The sequence below is a fragment of the Puntigrus tetrazona genome, chromosome 3, assembly GCF_018831695.1.
Source record: "Puntigrus tetrazona isolate hp1 chromosome 3, ASM1883169v1, whole genome shotgun sequence".
In the NCBI taxonomy this organism is placed as follows: Eukaryota; Metazoa; Chordata; class Actinopteri; order Cypriniformes; family Cyprinidae; genus Puntigrus; species Puntigrus tetrazona.
The window spans coordinates 6,715,282-6,726,765 of NC_056701.1; the positions used below are offsets into that span (position 1 = coordinate 6,715,282).

The window sequence follows — 11,484 nt, forward strand, 5'->3', positions numbered from 1 at the left end:
CGCACATCGTCAAAAGCTGTGTTCAGGTCGAAAGTCAATATTGCGAATTATTAAAAGATGGCGATTTAACTTTTCTACATACAATTCGAGGGTTATTTTTCAACTCTATATCTGCAAAATATTGAATGAAGAGTGTTCATTATAGTGTTTTTTTTTTACGTTTTTATGAAGGTGACGTAAACTGAACAGTCATATACTCTATTATAAATTATACAACAATATATTATTTTGCATGTGACAACTATATAGTTTTATTGTACATTCAAAAAATATTATTTTATTAATTAACAACTTTACGGTCGCTGTATATCTTTAGTGTTTGGCTGCGTCCATTCCATTGGACACGTTTTTTTTTTTTTCACTTTTAATTATTTTATTTTTTTTATTAAGAGTTTCCCACTCCTAACAACGACTTTATTGTGGCGTTCATGTGCTTTTAACTCGTAAATACGATGTATCCGACTTGAACGCACCAGAACACACCTGTTTTATTCTCCCGTTAATTGCCCTTCCAGGGTTTACTGCGCATGCGCAGATTAATAAGCCATTGCGCATTTTTTTCACGCTGAACAACGATAATTAGTACTGTATTTTCATTACTGTAAGGGGTGGGATTAGGTTTGGTAGGCTCAGACAATAAAACATCTAAAAGTTAAAAGTTATAAAATAATGTTTATTGTTGGTTTCTGTCAACATCGCTTCTACCCACACAAACTTACTAAATTTGCATCACCGTAAGAGTGGGTTTAGTTAATAAACCATAATTTGACAATGAGTGTATTTTGGTTTTTGAATTGTACTACCTACTGTTTTAATGGAAAGCAGCAAAATGTGACAGGGTAGCACAAATCGACAGAAACATGTGCTGATAAGAGATAGAAATTATGATCTGCATAACCACAACTTCAGTTTGGCAGATGTCAGTTTTATTTAACACCACAAAAGCTACCTTGCAACTCCATGGCTATGACTGCACTGCATGCATTACTAACACAGAGGGAACAGTGCAATGCAATGAAGCAAATTCTAACAACGTACACAGTGTCTCAGTTTTCGTAGAGTTTGTACAGGAAACCTAAACACAATGGTAAACCCCTTTCAAATAAGCTGATGCCCATCGGACAAGAAACACCATGCAGTTGTGTTCTCGCGTTTAGGCAACAGTTTAAAATCTAACCACCAAATCTAATCAACTAAAAGGCAAAACGCTCACTTCAAGAATGAAAATAAAGAACTGTTGAGTTTTGTTATAAAAGGAACGCACACAAGAAGAGCATAAACTTTATTCAATCCACGGAAAAAAAACCAATAGCCTATACTGAAAAAAGTCTTTACACACTCTTATAAGGTGAGGTCATTATGTACATTGACAATGTGCAGATTTTACTTTCACCTCAGGATTCTGAATCGTTTTTTTGCACCGTGTGCAACTTTTTTTATTCTTCCGTGTTTTGCAACCAACATGAGTATTTTCTCAGTTTTCAGCATTAAAATATATGCAGCGCAAGCGAATGTCAAAATAAGAACTTGTTTCTGAGTGGTGAAATCTCTTGAAGGATCTCTCCGTGAGAAACTGCACCCCACTTTCATTTTGGATGGTATCCAGTACGGACATTTAATTCCTTTTTTGGACTAGTTATGTTTATATTATGTTGCATAATCGTGGCGCCACACTCATTTTATCTGTCTTTAAGATTAAGAGGAAAAAATAGATTAAAGGTGTGATTTATTTTACCTTGACCATCACTCTGTGGCCTCTTCTCCCCTTACACCAATTTTTGTTTACCTGTTACTTGTTATGCGCTACAGATACATATATTGAACTTACCTACCTGCTTCAACAGTGTATGCGATTGGTGACCACAGCCATGCAGCATATACAGTAAAAAAGAGACAGTACTCCTTCATTAAGTGTTTTATTGTATACAGTATAAAATCCTAACCAATATGCAATTGTCATGTGTCTCTCGTAAAACCTTCTGGCCTGACATTAAAGATATAGTTCACCCCCCAAAAATGTATATTTTGTCATCATTTACACACCCTCAAGTCAAACCTATATGAGGTTTTCAGTACTGAGTGAACTATCCGTTTAAGTGATAATGACTGAATATGCCCTTTGATAAAATATGGCGTTTTGGAGCAAAGACTTGGGAGAGGTTTTGTTCTTCTGGTTCACCAGGGAATAGTTTCTCCAGAGTAGTCCAGGAATGCACCGTGCTGTTTCTCAGTAAGACTGTCAATGACCCGCAGCATCCCCTCCACACTTTCTTTTGGTTCAAGTGTTGCCTGGTGAAGAAAACACAGGTTTAATACGTGAACCCCGACACCTTTTCATTATGTTGATATAGGTACAAATTACCGTGTTTGTATCACGTTCCAGCTAATGCTCATGTTGGATTTTACACGGTTTTGTCGTACACTGGATTCGTATCAGAGCTACCGTCTATGAAAACCAGGTTCAAAGAACAAAAACAAAATAGGGTCGTGTGGCCTTATAAAATAACGAAACCGTTTTGAAATATCGTCGTGTGAGGAACACCATTTTTTAACAGCCAATTCGAGGAAAACTATATACTATTTTTTGTTATATTATATATATATATATATATATATATATATATATATATATATATATATATATATATATATATATAGCGGGATATGTGTGATGCTAACATCACAGGTTTAATACGTGAACCCCGACACCTTTTTATTATGTTGATATAGGTACAAATTACTGTGTTTGTGTCACGTTAAATATCCGGGGACTGTCGCTAAATGCTAATGCTCATGCTGGAAACGCCATTTCAAATGTATTTACCATAGGTACACTGGATTCGCATCAGAGCTACCGTCTATGAAAACCAGGTTCAAAGAACAAAAACAAAACAAAAAAACGAAAATAAATAACTTTTAACAGGAACAAAATTTTTTACTTTAAAACGATTTCATGCGCTTATTTGAACATAATTAACTTATCACGTGATGGATTATAATGATTTGATTACAGAATTTGATTTGCGCTTTTTTTTAATCACGCATCCCTAAATTTATTGTAATCAAGACGTGATTTTTCCGGCACTCGGAAAAAACCTGGCTGTTTTAAATATATTTTCGTTTGCCGTAGGATATTTACTTTATAATGGAATTTATCGCTGCTTCTGTAATCGGCGTTTTCCACGCATCCCTATATTTATTGTATCAAAACGTGATTTTTAGCACTCATTATCAAATGCATTTTGTTTATAATATTTTTCTTCTGTAATTGAAAATCCAGCTCCAGCGGAGGGTCTTGTATCGCACTCGAAGGGTTTTATTTCGCTGCAGTAGATATCTGTATTCCGCTAACATTTCTATTGGGTTCTTAAGCAGCCTTTATTAAGCAAGAGCATTTTCATTGAATGCATACTTTCCGTGAAGTTAACTCGTTTACTTTTACTCGTTTAAAGTAAAACGCGCAATTTGGTGTAATCATTTGTAAATACAACGTCAAACATATTATCAGAAGACATATATAAAGAGGGCCGTGTAGCTTTATAAAACAACGTTATTGACCGGTATTTTTTCTCTAGAAAACCATTTTCGGAAAGTATCGTTTAATGAGGAACGTTTAACAGAAACGTTAAAACATCAATGAAAACCCATAGATATGAAGCGGGATATGCGCGATGCTAACATTCAAAGCAACAGTTTCAAATTTCCCAGCATATTAATACTGTTTTGAAGTCGCATGATATTCTTCAAGTAATTGTGCGCAAATTACACTTTAATAATCGAAAATGTAAATTTGTGTGAAAAGGGATGAAAGCTTTACTGCCTCCAGTGTTGGTTTCTTTTGGAATCTGCAGTGATATGTAACTGGTACGTACTTTGTGTCTAACCCAAAAGTGCACCAGTTAGGTTTATGCATTGAGACCAGGTAGTTCATGTCATGATTACATGCAAACTATTTAAAATAACAAAATGATTTAATAGCATGATCAACTCCCACAGTCACAACGGCGGGACTAAAACCTCATAAGGAAGCAATTAAAGCCAAGGTCAGAGAGAGTATTTTTGACAATGACCGGAGTGTGTTTTGAAAATGGTGGAAATCGAAAGCACATGGTGCAACCGAGCATAAAATCATCACTCACATCATCTCCACCCAGATCTGTTTTCACCCATCCTGGGTGAAGGGCCATGCAGAGGATCTCATCCGCCTTAAACTCCTCAGCAGCTAACACAGTCAGCATGTTGAAACCTGCCTGATAGTTAAACGTAACATTGAGCTCATTGTGTCATCAATACTGTTTAGACAGGCGTTGGATTGAGTTTTGGTTTATCTAGTGCGTCAGCATTACGTCGTCGTACCTTGCTCACTCCATATGGCAACGTTTGGAATTGGTTGTATATGGAAGGCATTCTGGTCATGGATCCCGCCACGGTGGAGATATTGACAACGGCTGCTTTATTACTGGACATGCCTGGTGTCCCGCTCGCTTTCGCTGCCATTTGTAGATATGGTAGAAACTCCTACACAAAAGAGAGAGAAAGAGTTAGACGCATTGACGTGCGTAGTGTGAAAAATGACTCGAAAGACTTGCAGAAACAAACCACAATCAAAGCGGTAGTCACAGCAGTGTCTTTGGAAGCTGGTTTGGTCAGTTTATGACTACAGTGAGAAGCCCTAAATTGAATAGCCTGTACGTCCTCGGGACCACAGCGTTTTTATAATTTTAAGACATTCAAATAAGATTTTAATAAGAATTATGCATATACATTACCCTAATGATTAATAAGGGTCCTATCACGTTGGTGTTGAAGGTGTTTTTCATGTCTTCAACACTGCTGGTCTGAATGGTGCCATTCGCCACGATTCCAGCATTATTCACAAGCAGGTTCAAACCGCTGTTTCCCAGCAGAGATCCCACTTTCTTGGCAGACTCTTTGACGCTGGATGGATTATCAGCATCTAGCATTAACAGAACAAACATCAGTCCTAAAGTAGCAAGCAATTAAATAGCATACAAAAACACTGAAGAAATTCAAGTTCTCAAACTATTTCCAAGGAAATTTGAAATGCATAGGACACATGCGTACTTACCGAGACGTATGATAGTTATGACACTTGGATGTTTTTTCACCAGTTCTCTCAACGCCTTAAGAAATACAAAATGCATTAATTAAAGTCACATTATAATTTCCAACTTTTCCCACCATTTGTGTTATCTATTCATAACTCACCTCAGACTTCGGCCCGTCTGGGTCACGACAGGTAGCAAAGATATGCTGCTTAGGAAACGAGTTCTCAGAGAGTTGCTTAACAATTTCCAAGCCCAAGCCCCGGTTGGCTCCGGTGATCAAGATTTTGCACGCTTTTACTGCTGCCATGTTCTGTTAGGCTGCTTCTAACTATCTGCCTTTAAATAGTGCTTTGTGTGTAAGTAAAAGTATGTGTAACTCAATGCCACTACTGCATTATGTAATATGCCGTGATTGAGGATGTGGCGGAAAATCGCCTCCCCCATATTTTAGCACCACCCCTTCACTTTAATCTCCGCCCTATACTTTTATGACACAGCCCCGGTTTAAACACAGGGGATCCTTACTTCTTCTTCTTTTTTCTTTTTTTTTTAAACTATCATAAACAGAGCTTTGTTTGCCATTTTCCACTTTACATCTTGCTATTGCGACTTTATAACTCGTAATTCTGACTTTATAACTCGCAATTATGAATTGCGAGATAAAAAGTCGCAATGACCTTTTTTTAAAAAAATTATGCAGTGGCTGAAACGGGCTTCCATAGGAAAATGGCAAACAAAGCTCTGTTTATGAAAAAAAAAAAAAAAAAAAAAAGGATCCTCCGTCCCCTGTAAGAGTCGCATCTCGTGGTTTCTTTGGTTGTTTGCCAGAAAGGAAGTGTCGCAAATAAGAGAAAAAAGGGCAGAATTCTGACTTTGCATCTCGCAATTGCGACTTTATCGACCTAAAAACCCAAACGACAAAGCATTCTCAACGTAATTATTCTTAAATAAATGTATATACTTACTTTTGTTTGTTTGTTTGTTTGTTTGTTTGTTTGTTTGTGTGTGTGTGTGTGTGTGTGTGTGTGTGTGTGTGTGTGTGTGTGTGTGTGTGTGTGTGTGTGTGTGTGTGCATATGGAAAGATCCTCCCATGTCTTTATTTCTCCTTGACTTCCGCGCCTTCACTCACATGAAACTCACCTCGAGGACACCGCGCCCTACTTTTATTTAAGATAATTCAACCGGACATTTCATTCATATTTCTGGAGAGTTGTATTATGTCTCACAAACCCCTCTTGGCCCGAGGCCATACCCACGGTGTCTGTCTGACTTCTGAGGGAAATGAACAGCTCGTAAACAACAGATGCAGACAGAGCGTCAATTAGATTATTAATAGTGACTGCCTGTGGAAAGCTGCAGCTTGAAATAAAGGTAGAGCAGCAGCTTGTGCAAGGTCGTACAGAAAACAAGGCAAGTTCAAGGCTATTTAAAACTAAATTGCCTGACATGAAATCTCTGCACACGTGAGTCCCATTCGATCCCAGAATGCACTGCGATGAGAAGTGCACGACGCATGTACACATGTTTTTTCATTGTATCAGTGAGGACAGAGGGTGATTTTGGAAGCAGTATACACAAACATTATTATAAATAAATGAACAGGGCTTAAACTGCGCACATCAGCGCCAGTCTGAACTGGTAAAGCTATGAAGAACAGCAATACCATTATCAGCCTCACGGTGGTGACCTCGGCCAAGTGAAGAACCGTGTTTGCGGTTACAGCCAGGAATGTATTGCTTGTTATACACGACTGACAGGAATATATTGCGCACAAGGCCAGGGATCTCCACAGCCTCCGGCTCAAGCTGACCTCTACATCAAATATAATTACACTTGACAGTAACGAGGAATAAATGTTAGAGATCGTTCTTGACCCTTCAATGCCTGTCGCTTTCCTTAAGGGGGTTTCTTCAAACGTAAATGAAGCATGTGCTATGAGGGTCAAAGTGTTTATAAAATAATAATTGTGCTTTCAGGAAATGACACCATGTTCTTTGTGATTTTGTTTGATCAGCGTGCTTTCTTTTTGAGGCATGTTTTCCCTTTGGTGACTTTCCAGATGGGAGAGTTTTTGTCCTTCTGGATAACTATTTGTTATTTTTTGATTTATACGTCTTTACTTTTCCCAGTGTGGTCTAAGAATCCACCGTGCTGTTTCTCAGTAAGTTTTCAGAGACCACCAGTGTGCTTTTGTGATTCCGTTTGGATTTTAAACACATTCTTAACACATCATTAAACCAAAACTGTACGACTTTTCCACATTAGAACTAATCGTTAATCCAAAACTGGACTTTTCAAACGTCCCCAAGAAACATTGTCTTTTGGGTTCTCATGAACAGATGCGGTTCAATCCAGACAGTCGTTTACAGTCTTAATTTGTAACGTTGTTCTCCAGTGTGTATTTGCAAGGGTTAAATCGGTCCCAAAAAATATTATAACTAGAATGGAATGAAATCATGGTGACAGTTTCAGTAATATCTCAACCGAGAGTTAATTAAGTCAGATAAAAAAAGTTCTTTATTGCTGAAAAAATTGCTTTATTGCTGAATCTAGATTTAATGTATCTCCATGTCTATTCTCACACATCCTGGATCAATAGAAATACAGAGGATCTCATGTGCCTTTAATTTCATAGCAAGCTCCAGTCATGTTGGTGTTGAAGGCTTGGATCATGTCCCCAACAGTGGAGGTCAGCATACATTTTGGTGGCAACACTGCAGTGTTATTTACAAGCCAGTTCAAGTCATTCAATACCAACTGCTATTTGAAAAGTCAAAAAATGCCAGTTTTAAAAGACAAATGCATATTTATCAAGGTGCTCAGTGCTGACAGCAATGTCACTGCAGTTTATATGGAGCAGAGTTGACTCCACACCCCACATTCTTAACAAACGCACTGTCAGGATTCTATAAACAATATTGCTGCTTGGATGCTTTCCAAAAAGCTGTTATTTTTATATCAGATGTACTTCGTCGAGGGAAGAGAAGTTAAAGATTGATCTGTACCACAGCTAAAGTCAGATTAAAGAAACGTTAGCCAATGTACCTGGGCAGCTGTTTTATAAAAGCAAAACGCTTTTTTAATAAAAAAATAACCAGAATAGTTTATTAGAGATGAAGATCACAAATGCTGATATAATCTGTATCTGCTCACCTGACTCCTCCTGACCCTTTTGCTCTCCTCGGACCACCGGCTTCACTGGTGAGACCACAGTCTCTTGGACATTCAGGTAGACCATGTTGTGACCTTAGGAACTGGTTTAGGCTTTCTGACCTTCCAGCTCTAACCTGGGCCGTGACTATGGCTGTGTTACATGTGTTTCTGCATTCTGATCCAAAATTTTACAGTGAAGTGTTTTTGATTGCATTGCATCTGTATGACTCAGAATACTGATTTCCTGCATGGCTCTATTTAGTTTCATGTCTTTCGTATGACTCTGTGGCCTCTTCTCACATCTGATCGGTAAGTTTTACTTGTTATACTCTGCATTTTACTTATACTTTACCTGATTAAAAGATGTATGGAATTGGTAAGCACAAGCATCGCAGCATATTCAAAAAAGAAAAAAGAAAACAGACAGTACTGCTTTACTGATGATTGAGTGTATAAAACATTAAAATATATTGTATTAAATTGTCATGTGTCAGACACAAGCATTTGTGTGGAGAAATTAAGTGCTAAAGATTCAGTAAGTCCGTTTATGATAAATAAAATAGGGCACTTTGTAGTTGGATCTGCCCTTTTGCTACTAAACGGGAGATATTTTGTTCTTCTGGTTTACCAGGTCACAGTTTCTCCAGAGTAGTCCAGGAATGCACCGTGCTGTTTCTCAGTAAGACTGCCAATGACCCACAGCATCGCCTCCACACTTTCCTTTGGTTCAAGTGTTGCCTGGTGAAAATAAAAGTGTGTATGTAGCTCACTACCATGCAATGTAAAAATAAATTACGGCATAACACAAGGCTTGTGTTTGAGTGGATTAGCTTGAACATATCTCGTGAATAAATGAAAAGTCATTTAAGGCTATAAGTAGAAGAAGGTTAAGGTTTAACCAATAGGTGATGGTATCAGATTTACATTATTTTCAGGGCAATGTGTTCATAATGCATAGAAATGTTATTAACATTTTTAAAATGGTGGAAATCAAAAGCACATGGTGCAACCGAGCATGATTTAAGAAATCATCACTCACATCATCTCCACCCAGATCCGTTTTCACCCATCCTGGGCCATGCAGAGGATCTCATCCACCTTTAACTCTTCAGCAGCTAACACAGTCAGCATGTTAAAACCTGCCTGATAGTTAAACGTAACATTGAGCTCATTGTGTCATCAATACTGTTTAGACAGGCATTGAATTGAGTTTTGGTTTATCTAGTGTGTCAGCATTACGTTGCTGTACTTTGCTCACTCCATATGGCAAAGTTGGGAATTGGTTGTATATGGAAGGCATTCTGGTGATGGATCCCGCCACGGTGGAGATATTGATAACAGCTGCTTTATTACTGGACATGCCTGGTGTCCCAGAAGTAATTCTGACTGTTGATTTATAGTTATTAATAATAATAATGCTTTCTACATTACCCTAATGATTAATAGGGGTCCTATCACATTGGCGTTGAATGTGTTTTTTATGTCTTCAACATGGCTGGTCTGAATGGTGCCATTTGCCATGATTGCAGCATTATTGGCACTTTCTTGGCAGATTCTTTGACACTGGATAGATCATAAGCATCTATATTTAATTAACAGAACAAATAAGTGCTAAAGCAAAAAAATGACATTTAAAAACCACTGAAAAATCTCTTTGAAATTCTCTAGTTCTCTCCCATTTCCAAGAAAATTTGAAACGCACCCAGTAAGACACATGCACATTTACCAAGATGTATGATAGTGATCAAACTTGGATACTTTCTCGTCAGTTCCCTCGATGCCTTTAGAGATAAAATGCATAATTAAACAAGGCACATTATAATTTAATCATTTTTTCACTATTTGTATTAGCTGTATATAACTCACCTCAGACTTCTGCCCATCTGGGTCACAGCAGGTTGCAAAAATATGCCGTTTGTGACAAGGGTTTTCAGACAGTGGCTTAACCATTTCTAAGCCCAAGCCCCGGTTGGCTCCGGTGATCAGGATTTCACTGCCGCCATGTTGTGTGAGTCTGTTTCTGGCACCTAATCTGCCCCATCAATGCTTTTTCTACAACTCAAGTTACCTCCTAACACATACTGCACTGGGATCAGTGGCACTGGCTTTTTAAAGATCGTGAGTTTTTCTCTGTTGGTCACTGGGACCCTTTCTGTTTCTCGACCTGGTTTTATAGCCTCTGACTCCACGGGATCAGGCCCTGCAGCTTGGACCCTGGTTGGTCTTGTACCAAGCTGCCCTTTTTTTCACAGCCCTGTTCTACTCTGTCCCTATGAAATGGTCCCATTGCATTAGCTGGCATCTTCACAATGTAAACAAAAGTGTGTTTAGAATAAGCATGCAGTTCATAATCTCATCTCCATTACAGTCACCAATGCATGCTTATAGGCAGAAAACTTAGCTGGTATGGCTGTATTTCCACTCGTATTAATGCATAACTTCTACCAATCTCTACTTTATATAATGCAGGCTGTGCAGGCAGTGTAACTCCAAACAATAACTCACTTGGCCCTGATCTGTTTGTATTAGAATCGCCTACAGTGTTGCCAACTACTGTGCTGCCAAGAATTGGACTATTTTTTAAAAAGTTGAAGTGAAACGTAAAAACCCCATGCTCCCCGCCCATTTTTTGCTCAAAGAAAACTAAAATATAATTTACTCAACCATTCTTCTCTCTCAAGTTACTTCTTTCACCATTTTAGAGACATTTAAGGTGTAAACACTGTTTATTATGTTCATGTCCCAAGCTAAACAGCTCTGAATACGTCAAATATGTCCTTAAGTAATTTCCAAAACGGCGGTAAACAAAACTGAAGTGAAGCCAGTGATGTCACATGGTGTGATATATTTCATACGTTTCTGGATCTGGGATCATTTTAGTTGCATTGCTGTCTATGGAGGGTCAGATGGCTCTCCGCCATCTTTCTTCAAAAATATCTAAATTTGTGTTCCGAAGATTCCCATCTTAATGGTATGAAACGATATGAGGGTGAGTAATTAATGACAAATTATTTATTTTGGGGTGAACTGACCCTTTAATGCATGCATTTTTTGAGTCTTATTGTACCAGATGAAGATGAAAAATTAAAGATGACCCTAAAATTACAAGCCCCCAAGTCAAAGCACCATCAGTTCCAAGGGCCACTGTCCTGCCGAACTGAACTAAAACTCTAATTTAACACACAGCTAATCAGATTTGTTAAAAAACGTACATGCAGGTATTGGGACCTGGTTGGAGGATAGCTTGACAGAGTTTGACAC

The 11,484-nt window shown here is 38.1% G+C and overlaps 1 protein-coding gene and 1 pseudogene across 1 annotated transcript; both read right to left on the minus strand.

The window, feature by feature from the left end:
* Positions 1-1,900: 1,900 nt before the first annotated feature.
* On the minus strand, positions 1,901-5,478 carry LOC122341854 (C-factor-like). The gene is made up of 6 exons (XM_043235524.1): positions 5,230-5,478; positions 5,090-5,144; positions 4,770-4,957; positions 4,357-4,518; positions 4,140-4,250; positions 1,901-2,289 (listed from the first exon to the last, which is right to left on the minus strand). Exons 1-6 carry the CDS (start codon positions 5,374-5,376, stop codon positions 2,176-2,178), a joined length of 777 nt encoding a protein of 258 aa, XP_043091459.1. The 5' UTR covers positions 5,377-5,478; the 3' UTR covers positions 1,901-2,175.
* A 3,369-nt stretch (positions 5,479-8,847) lies between these two features.
* Positions 8,848-10,525, minus strand: LOC122341273 (annotated as a pseudogene).
* Between the last annotated feature and the right edge of the window lie 959 nt (positions 10,526-11,484).